Consider the following 14,490-nt stretch of genomic DNA (forward strand, 5'->3'; position numbering starts at 1 on the left):
AAAAGTCAAATGAGTGTACATTTTGGTCAATAGCTCCACTGCTCCAGCTCCACTGAAAACCAATAATGATGTACAACAAAGCTGCTAAACTTGCTGAGAGGACTGAAAATTTAAGAGCAACTGCAAAGTTTCCTCTTCCAAAATCAATGTTAGTATAAAAGTGAAGCACATTTTATGAATTTTCACTAAAGAAATTCTGACATGCTTAAAGAATTCTGACATGCATGTATAAAGAATTTCAGTTTCCCAGGGCAAATTTATGAGTTGCTGAGTTGAGCACTCCATAACAGCTGAGGCATTTAAAAGGCCATGATGGTTGTTCACAAAGTTATTCAATCAAATGCATGCTGCTGTGCTGTTTTGATTTAGTTTTAAATAGTCCCAAAGCTTTTTACTGCAGGAGAACATAAAAATGAGAGCACACTTGTTAATGCGATATAAATACGATACATTTAAAGAATCTTCAACAAAAGATAAACAAGCTTAGAGGCACCACAATTTATCCTTTTGAAATGAAACTAGATGTTTGTATTTAGTTTACTTTCATTACCATGGTTGACTGAAAAGGAAAGTGGATCTTTTGAACCTTTGTTTTTATCGCTAATCTGATTTTTGACACAGCTGGGGCAGATACATGGTTTAAAATTTCATTTGCTATGGCTCACATACAAAGAAAATTTCTCTTTTGGTATTTTGTTTCACCACCTGTGACATCATGCAGAAATATATGTTAAAACTGCTTTTACTTTTGCCTTGTGTGTCCATCAAAGACAATTATGTTCTGAGGCCTCTTGAATGTACTTCTACTTCATTTTTACCAATGATATTTGTTTCAAGATAAAAATGTGTTGCATGTCCTACCTGGTGTTTTGAGGGCAGCAGAGGTACCTTTGGACCTGGGTGGTGTGATGCCCACTTGGGCCGTCATGCCCCTCCTCCACGAGCCCGTCTGGGACATCTGGGCCAATGCAGCGGCCTTCTGGCCGGCCTCCTCGTACTGGCCTTGAGCTTGAGAAGAAGAGGAGGAGGAAGAGGTCTTCCAGCGGGAGGAGCCGCTGCTGGGGTCCATGCTTGCATCCAGGTCCTCCTCAACCTTCTTCAGGTCCTCGGCTCCGGCCCAGCTGCTGCTCACCTCCTGCTCTGCATGCTTGGACCTGCTTCCTCTCTGAGACTGGAGGGTGGTGGGTGTCAAAGAAAGCATATTATAAGATATCAAAAGGTGTTTCGGTAAAAACATTGAAATCTGTGGTTTTCTAAAATCTTAAATGTTGTAGTGTCCTTAAATGCACCAGTGGGGAATTTAAAAATAAGTACCTGATCACCACTATAGTAACATGGATTGAAAGTGCAATGTGGACAGTAAAAAACAGAGGGAATGTAAATACACAGAAATGACTAATTTCAAGCAGTTTAGATGCCTTGAATTTATTTTCCTAAACATTCGTACACAACAATAGTCTAAAACATGCTAAAACTCCAATATGATCCTTGAAGAAACATTGAAATGCACACACCACCAAACTGAGACACAAGTCCCTGCACAAACAGAGGAGCGAGGTGTGTGTTTGTGCATGAAGTTGTAGCTATCTTTGGAATCACCCATGTCCAGATCTTCTCTTCTGGGACTCATACAAACACACCCACCCACACACACACACCCACACACGCAGCAGCGATAACTAGCCTACCTTGACAGATGGCCAGTCTCCCTAGTAACACCAGAGTCTCTTAAGAACCCAGTCTGTTGAGTATTTCATGAGGGGCCAAAGATACTTGGCAGAATACAGCAAAAGCCTGTGAGGAGAGCTGAGCAGTGGCGTTCAGTCTGCAGCTAATTCCCTCAGCTGTGATTTCAGAGCTCACATACAGACCTTGGCCTTGAATTTGTCTTAAACCAACATGCATGCATTTGACTTACACATTTAGTTATGTCCTGCAATACACCTTTTTTTCTTTTAGTCTTTTTTTCAGTTTCTGTAACTTCTCTGTGTACATCCCCTTTCATGTTTTGTGATAAAAGCAGTACTGCTTTATCTGTACTTTTGTTGTACTGAGAGACTCAGAAGAAACAGTTGTCAAAAACTGTCATAACCTTATTTGGTAGTATGGGTCAAGCTACAAAGACAATACCTTAGTACATTTCTTATTATGCACCTCAATAGCATCTTTCATTAAACCCTTCCTCCCAATAAGTGGGTTTATTTATTTCAAATATTTTGAAACATATTTGCAGACAAGTATTTGACAGTTCTATGATGTTTATTAATCATGTGTTCAGACCTTAAGAATCTACAGCAGTGAGGAGTGAGCAGTTTGTGAGGCTGTAATACTTCTAACTAATATGTAGATGTTAGCAGGTGCAGCTGAGGCTGATGGGAATGTCAGTAGTTTTGTTGCTAATTGGTGGTAAACCAAAGCACTGGAGAAGTTTAAATTTTGACCCGGTGATGACTCTAGAGGAGATATTTAAATCTGTTAAAGTGGCCAGTAAACTTACAAAAAAAAAATCCCACCCTACTTGAATCTGAATGACATCAGATGCCAGGTGCTGAGGAAGGGTACTACATGGTTAGTGCTTGTGTCATTACCTGTGCTCCCTTGCTTTTGCGTGAAGAGCTGACAGCGGAGTAAGCGGGTGTGTTCAGATCATCAGTACTGATGTTGTCCAACGTGTCACTCAGGCCGCTGCTCACCGAGCTGCTGTCATCCCAGCTAGAGCAGGAGAGGAACAGAGGAGAAGGAGGAATAGAGGTTGTCATGGTCCACATCTATTTTCAATTTGAAGCCTTTAAGTAAATGTAGTTGAAGTGCTATTAATTCTCACAGACACAGTACTAGTATTCTTCTGACCGTACACAGCAGTGCTCTCTGTACTTTACTAACAAGGATACTGCCTGCAGTCCATCTGCCATCATCATCTTCTTACTGTAATTAAAATTTATTCTGCATGTCATTGTAGGATTGCTAGGAAAAAAAAAGAGCTGGAACAAAGCACAACTATAATTTTCTCGGTGTCCTTTCACCAACTTGTCTAGCAGACTTGCAGATCATTTGTATTTGCTTAATTTGTCTCTTCAAACAGCTGTGCTCCTTTTTAGGACCCCATTGACTTGTGGGTATTTGAGTTCTTTTTTGAGAAAGAAGAAGAGGAACTGGCTCATTAATCGCTGAGCTTCTCATTAACTCTGACTGAGTGTGTGGAGGAATAAAAGGATCTTCATTAGCACGTCATTATTTAGCTCTCGTGGAAGACTGACAGACCCCAAGAGCCCCCTGAATGATGGAACAGTGATCATTTCCACACACGCTGTTTAATGACAACAGAATTACAGCTCAGAAAACTCCTGCAATATGTTTCTCTAATCTGCAAAGCCATTTTCAGCTATCAGACCCAATAAATCACCTTCAGTAAAAGTATATTAGCTCTTCTCCTCTTTCACTGTCTTCTGTCTCACACACAAATACATGACATGACAGTGAAGCCCGCACTGCAGCTGTCACAGCTCACAAATACACGTACAATAAGGACATACACAGATCACATGCAGATACTAATTGGTTTCCATGCCAACATGTCAAGTCTCATGCGTATGCGTGCGAGACTCCACTCTTAATTTGCATTACAAATCTGACAAAAAAATCCTTCAGAGTTTAATTTAAATCTAGAGGGAACAATAAATGAGTAGTGCTGCAGACAGAGAGGTGACAATCGAAACTAACAAAGTGACGAGACCACACGCTGTGATCTGCATCACACTGACAGATAACAGAGAGCTTTATAAACAGCCAAAAATTTCCTTCACCAACATCCAAAAGGACTTTGATGAAAAAAATACAGTTCGACTGATCCCAAACACACCCTGCATTTGAAAAGACTTTTCAACAGAAAATTCTGAAACAACTTCCAGAAGCTAATTACTCTTTTCTTCAGCAAGTCAATTCAGGCTCACCATCAATAATTCATGGCAGACAAGGATGAAACCCAAAGGCAGGCTGAAAATGAGAGAATAATGAGTCATTTTTTAAAAGGCTCACAAAGGAGGACGGGAGGGAAATGTGGGCGAGCTGGAGATGTGCGGAGCTGTCTGCAGAAGATAATGGCGTTATTGATTTTCTAAAGTTTGCACCAAAAATCAATAACTATAGGAGTTGTTATTCTAATATCATGCATCTCATTCAACAGCTATATTGAATCCTTTTATTAAATGTTGTGTTAATAGTCGTATTAATGCAAAAAACAAACCTCTTAACATAAAACAGTCTCCCTATCATAAATGTTAAGCAGCCTGTCTCTGTGGTGGTGTGGTGGGCTGTTGCTAGAGTCTGAAGTTAATAGATGGTCTATATTCACCTGACACCTGTAAAAGGTTTGTAATGAATGTAGTGCAGAGCAGACACCATGCAACCCAGTTGTCCAGTGGTGCAGTGCAAAATTGATTTGCTCTTATGACAGATTTAGAATGAGCAGCATTTATCTTCGTGGCCAAAACCTGACCAGGTCTATGATTCAAACTGCACACTTTCTATTGGGAGAGAATATTACAGCAGTATAACATGTTCAAACGGTAAAGTTCTAGGTTGAGAAGTTAAAACATCCCATTTCTTCAAAAAGAAGCGTGATCACATGGCTGGAAAGAAGAAAAAAAAAGAAAAGAAAAAACTGTGAAAAAGAAAACTTGATCTGTCATTTTGAATTATCATTTTCCTTCATTTCAAAGTCATTATCAGAAAACTGCCTCAGAGACGGATGTTTTAAGCACAGAGCAGCTTGTCATACGTAAAATAAATGGCATCTATGCTATCAGTCGGCACTTTTCTGTTGTATATGTACAGCTTTACTGAACTGCTTTAATAAAGAAAGGGCTGCTGTGATATCAAACAGAAGTCAAACTGACTGTTAGAGTGTGTTTCTGCACACATAAGGGTTTTACAAACAAAGCCAGTGGAAATTGATGGCTTTGAAACATGCTGGGCTTGTTTCCTTTTAATCATTTCCTCTCATCTACACATAAGCCTGTCTTTGCTGATACTGTGGCTTTGTTGTGAGGTGAGTGCTGCAGCATCTGAGAGCAGCTGAGTGCTTCTGATTTGTTCAACAAAGACAATGACAAGTTGAGGGCTATAGTTGAGTATCAAGGTTAAATGTACGGTTTGTGTTGGGTGGGGTCTTTAAGTTCTGTTGGTGACAGGGGGGGCTGCCGGGTCACCTTGAGGATCTGATTTAAAGTTAGCCCTCTGCTTAGCTTTGCTTGCCTCAGAAGTGGCAGGGGAGTTGCAGTACACTCTGCTGAGTGTACTGCAGAGGAAGCTGCACTGAGACCGACCACCAGTGCATGACAGGCAACAGGGACAGACAGAATTAATGCTTGTGACAAACTGAATCAGTCCAAAGTGGCGTAGCTGCATTACAAAACACAGGTTTTTCCTGCAGACAAACAGAAAGCTCCCCCTCAGTGTAGAGTTACATTTATTTGGTGTAAAAATATTGTTTCTGAGAGCATGAGGGAGATGAAATAGAGTGAGATGAAGAGAGGAAATTTAGGAAAGATCAAAGAAACAGATGGTATTTTACGACTGCTGATTGCTCCTTATGTCTAATTGTCTAATCTCAAATCATCATTCAAGCTTCTTTTAAAATGAGAAAAGGATCACTTTTTCCTCATCACTATTAATTTCCTCCGAACTGAGACAAATTGGACTTGATAACATGAAGCGCTGCACATTTACTCGGCTAATACAAAAAGGGGAGCAGTGGACATCAGTGAGTAGATGGGTAGTTGTGGAGTATATCATCATAGTATAGGCAAGTAGAGGCAGATGGCTGGGAAGAAGCTCATTGGCTTTTAATTCTTAAACATGAGAATAATCTTGCAGTTTCCCCTGGCTCTGACATATCGCTCTTTCCTCTTTGGGTGGTCTCTCTCATATGATATTGAAAATCTTCTTTGTGGAGAATTGGTCTGAACTGTGGGTGATATGATTACAACTGTTTCCTCTGTAATTCTTGCTTAATTAACATAATGAGTCACAGTAGCTCTTGGTGTCATTATCACAAAGTAAAGATGCCCTTTAGCATTTGCATGCACTGCTGTAAATGTAAGTCTTTAATCAAAATCACATTAACAAACAAACTGACTTAGTATAATGAAACGCAATTAAAGAGCAACACTTATTTGCTGAGTGAAAATGCAAACAATGCACAGATTATCATGACTAAAATCAGGGGAATATATTTGTCTTGAAACGGATATGTCTGATAATGTTATTGTAATAGGTATAGAGTGAGAGGGGTAAATAAGCTTCCCATAGCAACAATCTGCAAGATCTGCAAGGATTGACTTATTGGATTTTACTTCTAATGAATTAATAAACAACGAAACAACATCAAAAAACAGATTTCCCCCCCCCTGCAAATACTATTCAGCGTGTTTACATTATTAATTACCTCTCTATATCGTAGACTTCACTGTTAGCGATGGGGTTCACCATACCAGTGCTGACTTTAGTTTCAATTGCTTTCATGTACGAGAAGCATACGCAGAAAGCTAAGCAGCATCTTGTCTCATTGATGCCAGCCTCACTGTTTACTGTCCAGTCTCCCACAGCTCTATCAGAGCCATTGGTTGCTGCTAGTGAAAGTTAGCGGTTCATATCAAGAGATCAACTAGCAAAATATGGGAAGACTTTTATTGTGAAGCATTGACAGTGGAATGCATCTGTCAATGAGCTTTGCTCTAATCTAAACCAAGTTTGAGATGCCAGTGATGTACAAGGTACATTATTAGCAGCAGCTCCCTTTTCTAAAATATAGGGAGCACCATGAAACTATTTCAAGCTAGAGAACTGTCAGAAAATGATTTCTGAAAGCCTCCAGAAAAACAGAAAGGTAATAGTGGAGTCATTGAAATTGATCAGCACCCCCCTTTAAACCCTGCATATAAGGCAGGGAAAACCTTTATTATTGTACCCTCAGTGCTCCAGTGGTGCTGCTCAGCCAACAGTAATAGATAACTGTGTTTTGTCTATTTGAATGGGAATCCTGGGACTACTGAAGAAGAGCATCCATGCTCTGTGGATTTTCCAGGGATAAAGGATTGATATAACAAAAAGAACACAAAAATACCATGCTCCTTCTCCGGAGAGCTTGCCTGACTGTAATAGACTTAATATTTCATTGGGTCGACTCCCTGGATCAGATCCAATTGCTCTGACAGAACAGAACTGTGGTTAACCGAAGCTCCTCTCCTCAGACCTACACACTTTCACACGCACGTCACTGCTTCTCCTGCGAGGGGGGGGGGGGGGGGAATCCTTAAAAATGGCACAGCCGAACTCAGTAACCCCACAGTGAGGGCGGGTGAGCTGGACTTTTGTGTCATAACTTCTTAAATTAACAATGAGCAACAATGTAGAGAGCAGAAAGCTTCTCTCTCATGTTTCATGAGAGGAAGTGGGCAGATGGCATGAATGGCACAGTCACAGTCTCCCCCTCAGAAGCTATCAGAAGACACTATATTTCCCTTGTGAATCCAGTGGACACAACTGTCATGACATAGACCGCAATGCCCTACATAGGGCAACCGTTCATCAGTTAGTGGACAGCTCAAACTGTATGGAATTGTATGATAACTAGAGCTATAAAAAGGTATGACCTGTTTTTTCAAACTCTGGACATGATGGGAAAATCTCAGAAGGTAAAATCTAGTCGCATTACTTTCCTTTTCCTCCTGATGCTGCTGAGGTGCCTTTAGCAAGGCATTTCGAGTCCAAAAGCTTGACTATAGCTGCTTATGAGCTGGGAAGATGTGACTTCACCATGGAAAACAGTGCTCCTTTGCTATGAATGTGCTGCTGTGGCTCCACTCAGCCATGCAAATATTACCTCATGCAGTATTCAACAGACTTCTTTCTATGGCCCAGAGGAGAAAATGCCATTAGCTGTATAAACAAAGGATAACACCGGTGATTACAGTACATCATGGAGATAAATGAGCTTTTGATGAGGGGAGCGATGAATATTTTCTGGGGGGGTGGGGAGGAGTTGTGCTAAATTAAGTGAAGGTGTGATGTCCACAGATGCAACACTAAAGTCAGAGGACCTCTTACATAACAAAACAGAGAGAAAAAAAAATCTCACATCATGGCACACTGGGACCAGTCTGTTCATGAATGGCTTGTGTCTCACCTTGGATCGAGTATGCATTATTATTACGAAAATGTTAACTCCAATTTTTGCCATTTGATAAGTACTAGTGCACAAAACAAACAAGTCCTTGCAGAGTGAAGAGAGAGGCTTTTTCTTGATCAAAATAAATGGCATAAAAGTGTGGCCTGAGATTTTCTAAATGAACAAATATTTACAACAAAGATATTACATCTAAACTAAAACTCATTCTGTGCTTGTAACATTAATCATGAGACCAAAATAGCAAATCATGTCATTCTGTCTCTACTAAACGACTCTTTTATTTCTTTTTTTAAGTATTCTTTCCCTGGAACGTCCTCTGGTTACTTATGATGTTCATACTGTAGGATCTGCAGTCTACTTGAAAGTATTCATTTTCTGTGGACTTTAATCAGGAGGTTTTTTCACTGACTTAACCACACCCACATAATAACAAATAACATCAGGGATGGTCAAACGATACAACAAAAATAGCCAAAGGTTTGTCAAATCAGGTAATTTGGTCTAAAATACACAAAGAAAGCTATTAAATCCTTAAAGGTCTAAACTCAAAACTTAAACAATGTATCATAGTCCTTTTTCTGTTTTCCAGATTCCTGCTACAAGTACCATAACATATCACTAACTCATAGTGACACATCACAAAGTGTTCAGAGAACCAAAAAGCCACAACAAAAACGTCTTTTTCCCAAGCAACATGACAAGTTACTGTTGCACACAAAACTTTGAAATGCACTGTTTCTCTCTCCCACACATATACAGTAGACACACACACATACAGAGCAGGGCTCTGTGATTTAAATGGAAAGCACTCATCCTCATTTCCCTGTACCATAACCTGAGTTATTGCCACTGAGCTTTTGCAATTACATGTTTCAACTGACTTAGCTCTTCTTCTCCTGTCTTTTCATCAGCTGCCAGAGCCGGCAATAAGCTCAGAACAAACAAGAGAGTTCTGCTCAACTCCAACATACAGCACAAAGCAGCATCAGTCAGCTGTCCACAGGATCCAAACAAGTTGTGTGTAGAATAGTTTCTAGCCTTGCTGTCAGCTCACCTCTTGTGGGATGGAAGACGTCTCTTGTCCTGACACAGAAATGTTTTGCTTTGGTCTGTCTCCCTACCGCGCCTGATACCACAGGAGGTAAGACCCCAGCTGGCAGACAAGCTGGGGCAGAAGCTGTGAGAGACGGCTGGGCGTCCAGAGAGGAAATGTGAATGAGAGACAAAGAAAGAAAGGACTACCTCGCTCTTCCACTTTCACCCCCTGCTGCTGTTGCTGGCTCTCCTTCCTCTCTCTTCATCTCCCCTCCCCTCCTCCCCAGGACTGGCCCATCAGTCCTTGGAGAGGCAATCAGACATGCCGTCAGCAGCGGGCCACCAAGGGTTAATTAAAGGAGGATGACAATGCAGAATCGAGCCAAATCAAGGAGGAAGCTGGATGAGAGCCGATTGTGCCTCATCTCTGCCGAATGCCCCTGACTGGAAGTGATCTCATGCATAATACGTGAGATGCTCAGAAGAGTCTGTCCGCACAAGGCTTGTGTTGGGACATTATTCATGGTTCTCAAGCACTGAAAGATGGCAGCAGTAGAGCAAGAAGGAGATGATGAGGTGCTGAATTTGGTTCATTTGTCTTTATTTCTCAGGGAACTTGAGCTTGTTCTTCATCAGTGCCCTCTGAATTGACAGTCACATAGAGCTGCCCAGTATCAGGTCTTTATTTCCTAAGGACAGTGTCAGAGCACAGTAAATGCCATCTGGCTATGAAGAAATCCCTTCCTAGATGCAACAATTAGAGCAATTGCTTTTTTTCTGTTCACTGCTCATGCTTACCACCAATTTTTATTCCAATCAATTTCTTGTCTCTGATGCTGAAGATGTAAATTTTTTCCCAGTAACAAGCTACAGTGAACTAGATACAGGCTGAATCACTACTGGGAAAAGAGACAAGGTGATAGAAAAAGCAAAGAAGACATTAGTTTATATATATATATATATACATATAAAAAGAAAATGTTTCAAGACAGGAAGAGAAAACTCTTTTGCATGCATCACTGTGGGATCCAATTCACTTTAGGACAACTCAATTAAAGAAAGGAACAGAGTGACCTTGGAGGGACGGGCTGCAAATGTGTCTGCTGCCAAGCAGTGACAGACAACAGGACTTCAACGCTGCCTGGCCAGACTGGTAAAGACGCATAAGCTTCCTACTGCAATGCAGTCAAAGACAACAACAAAATCTTTAGCCATTAGGCAGCAAGGGGCTGCCAGCAAGGTTGTACAAGCCATCAGGGGTTTGTTCAAGTCTATGGCAAACTGCTGGTAAATGTGCAAACAGCTCACAACTCATCCTGTGGCCTGAAAGGAGACATCAGGACAGATAAATACAAATACACTAGAAACCAGTGTTAATGAAAAGCAGTACTTCTATTTACTTCAGATTGGAGAGAACAAATATTAAATACTAGTCTGTTTGTCTGTGTTGTTAAATTGTACATCCTGGGGTTTTGGACGGTTGGTCGGACTAAACAAGCAATCTGAAATCATCTTGGGTTCTGGCAAGCTGCTCAACCACCAAACCTAACATCTTCTACTGTTCTGGCACAGGACATCCTCAACCTTTATATTATAATGGCGTTACAACCTAAGCAGCTCTTCCAAGCCCCTCAGCTAAGGTTTGAATCCCTTCCCCGTCAGTGATCTTGGCATGTGAGCTACCATCATTTGACTGAGTCTCCACGGGACGGAGAGTCGACACAATTACTACCTAACTACTGAAAATCTATACTGACACATGACAACTATATAAAGGATCTGAGTTTTACCCCTTTTATTTTATATTTAGATTACAACAACTGACAGCTAAATGCTCTGAGGTTAGAAACAGAATCATGTATTGGATACTGGATTGATATTTGGTAGTGCATTACACGTCTTTGTTTACTGATCAACAAAAGAACAACGCAAACAATAACATGTTTTGTGCAGCTTCATAAATGTCCTACTGTCTTAATTATACCATAATACTCGTCATTTAACAAGATTACATTTTCATAATCCACAACAGATTCAGGCTCCATGGTAGTAAAGCGAATTAGCAATGATGGAAGCTTTTGTTGTCGTTTCTTATCTTCACAAATTCATCTGGACTGTCAGACAATGAATGGAGCCGTAGCCTCATAAATTTTCAAATGAAGTGATGCAGCTGCAGCAGAAGTCCCCCAAAGTCCATTTATCCTTAAATCTATCCTCCATTAGCTCTGTATACAGACACTGTTGAAGGCATTACGACTCAGTCAGCAGAGCAGCAGACAAATCTTTCATGAACACGTATCTACAGCCACACAGTAGTGTCATGCTAAACTGTAGGGCTCCTTCACCAGAGACAGAAAATATGGCAGGAATCACTTCAAATGTTTTGTCTTTTCAAAGTTACGAATACAATGAGAACGAGCTGAACTCTAACCTTACAGTGAGTGAGACAATACAACAAGCTCAATGTGCCGCTTTAATTTCATGCTTGTGTTTTTTTTTTTATTACGACCTGCCAACTATGTAACAAAGGATGCTTTGACTCAAAAAACACACACAATTTAACCTTTTAATTGAATTCCTAATCCGAAGAAACTCTCAGGGGCACAAACACTGCATCAACCATCAAATAGGCTGCAGCTTTTCCCTCTGTTAACGCCTTGGCCATTTAACTCCACAAACTTATTCCATTAAAAATATGAAATCATCAGAATATTAAAACTTGAGATATATTGGACATATTGAAGGTGATGGAGGGAATCAGTTTTACTCATACAGCGGTACATCACTGCACTGTTCATTATCTTGTACTGTTGTTGTAGCATTACATCAAATTACTGCTGTGTCACATTATTTCTAGTGTAGCTCTGTTGTACTACAGTTTGACACATTTAGGAGCACCCAAATATAATCTTCAAATTTAAGATTCATAATTTTAAATTTCATGCCATAGAGTGTAACCTTAGTGCATGCCACCAACATGCCTTTTCTGCATGTCTTAAATAAAAAATCCCTACCAAGAATAAACATGAGCAATAAAAGAGAAGAACAAAAAAAAGAGGCAGGTTGAAAGGACCTGCGTGTGCTGATCGAGCTCTTGAAAATATGAGGCCAGTTATGTAGACAGAGGAAGAAAGGCCGGCCTGACCTCACCCAGCATTACCCATTCAGTCTTGTCATCCTCAAGGCCAACCTTAGCCCAGGTGGAAAGATCAGCTACGTGACCTGCAACATCTCCAGTGTGTCAGCTACCATCTGTATGTGTGTGTGTGTGTGTCACTATGTTTCTATAGTCATAACAAGCCAAAAAATAAACTTAGAGCTAAATCTCTTCTATAGTTTAATATTTTGTGAATTATTATTCAACGGTGGCTGGTGATTCCTCATAAAGAATTAATCAGGTTTATTAGTCTCTTCTACAGAGTTTTAAAATAAAGTATCAGTACTCTCATATACATATGAACATTTACATGTTAATATGGTGAAAACTAAGAAAGAAGTTAAATTAATCCTTGCCAAGAGTTAGATGAGACGAACGATAATAAGACTGGTTACTTAAACTTAACACAAATTAACATATAATATCTTTTTTGTTTATTATGGAGCTTTGAAAAATAACTGGTAGTTCTTTTCCTTACAGAAGTTAATTTCTGATGCCTTATGCTGTCAAATATAATGAGTGCATCTAGAGGCTACTTATTTCTAAAATATAGTCATTTACATGCAGCTTTTGTGATAATAACTGGAAATGAATCCTCCACTAAGACAGTGACGGCCACAGTCTTTCACTACTCCGTCTTAGCAGATGAATAACCTGACCCTGACAGAGCATATGGGCCAAACATCATCATGCAGAGCGTCAGGCTCAGAGAAGAAAAATGTGAAGAGTACTACATACTATAGTATATAACAGCACTCAGCAAATGTACAGTTATCAGAAAAAAAAAGTCAGCCCTGATTCACCTAAGTGTGATGCTAACGAATAAACATTAAAGGTGGGTTTGTAATGTAATGTAATTTTATTTGTTATATTTGTTGAAAATCTCAACATCTCAATTCAACATCCCAACAATCAATAAATAAAATGCTCTGACAAAAAAGTCTGGAATCTGGGGTTATCACAGGTCTTTTGATGCCTGGAGTGAAAAATCTGTGTAGACATCTTCAGCAGTGGGACAGGGTTTGTTGGACCCAGAACTCACAAAGTAGGCCAGGATGTCTTTTTATTTCATCACTGCCCATTCTGTAACCACTTGACTTCACTTATTAATTCAGCAAGTACAGTAATTAATGAGGATATCAAGCTTCCCCTGGAGGAAATTAAGAAAAATATTCAGATTCATGATAAACAGAGAGCGCAGCATCCAGAAAGGAAGACACAGTTAACTCATTGCCAGAGAAGAGGAAATGAGAGGAAAATTTAGCTTCCAAAAACCCCAAACTTTCCCATAAGCATCTATGAATGAATAGATGTTAAATTAGTGTGTTTGTGTGGGCCACGGTTGTTTGAGAGGAAATCCGTCTCTGTGTGAGCACCTGCACAAGTGAAGACATACACATTTGCATGAACATGCACACACAAGAGCCAGACACAGCTGGGTACTCAAATGGGCGATGAAACTTCTCCCAATTATCATCACAGTTTGCTAAGTTTAGTCTGTGTGCCTGTGTGCGCTTCATTAAGGTGGAAAAAGACAAACGTCTGAGAGAAAAGAAAGAGACTGACAAGTGCCAGAAAACTTCAGATAGCTAGAAAGCAGAAACGCTGCAGTTTCAGGTGCAATGTGAGGAAGGATATTTTTTGCCTAAGTGACGCCCCTGGCAGAGATGAACTACACAGAACCTTATATAACAACTGGCTTTGTCATTGATGGCAAAAACCTTCTCCTCCAAATCTCCTTGCTGCTTACGGCAGCACTGATGAGACGTGCAGCTTCACCACGACTGTCACTTCTCCGCAGAGTGACAGCCGGGATCCTGCTGCTCAGCAACACACATGCACATAGGCAAAAAAATCTCCACACACACACACACACTTAAAATGTAGTCATGGACAAGCCCACAGACAAGCTCTCTTTTTGTCAAGCACGGGCAACACAACCACAACACACATTTACATGCACACAAACTTCCGATCTCTCCAATCCCCCAAAGCTTCAAATAACAAAAAAACGCAGAGCCAGCTGCCATTGTCCAGAACCTCAGACAAGAGGGTAAGTGAGAGAGAGAGAGAGAGAGAGAGAGAGAGAGACAGGGAGAGAAAGAGAGCC

General features: G+C 40.4%; 1 protein-coding gene across 11 annotated transcripts in view; it reads right to left on the bottom strand.

The window, feature by feature from the left end:
• nav3 (neuron navigator 3) overlaps nt 1-14,490 on the bottom strand; it is a 372,135-nt gene that overhangs the window by 34,885 nt on the left and 322,760 nt on the right. For all 11 annotated transcript variants that reach the window (XM_046378519.1, XM_046378520.1, XM_046378521.1 and 8 more), the window contains 2 exons: nt 2,589-2,712; nt 862-1,171 (listed from right to left, as the gene is read on the bottom strand). In XM_046378519.1, the coding sequence (XP_046234475.1) occupies nt 862-1,171; nt 2,589-2,712 (434 nt within the window). The remainder of the gene's footprint in view (nt 1-861; nt 1,172-2,588; nt 2,713-14,490) is intronic.

The sequence above is a fragment of the Scatophagus argus genome, chromosome 22 (assembly GCF_020382885.2).
Source record: "Scatophagus argus isolate fScaArg1 chromosome 22, fScaArg1.pri, whole genome shotgun sequence".
Taxonomy (NCBI): Eukaryota; Metazoa; Chordata; class Actinopteri; family Scatophagidae; genus Scatophagus; species Scatophagus argus.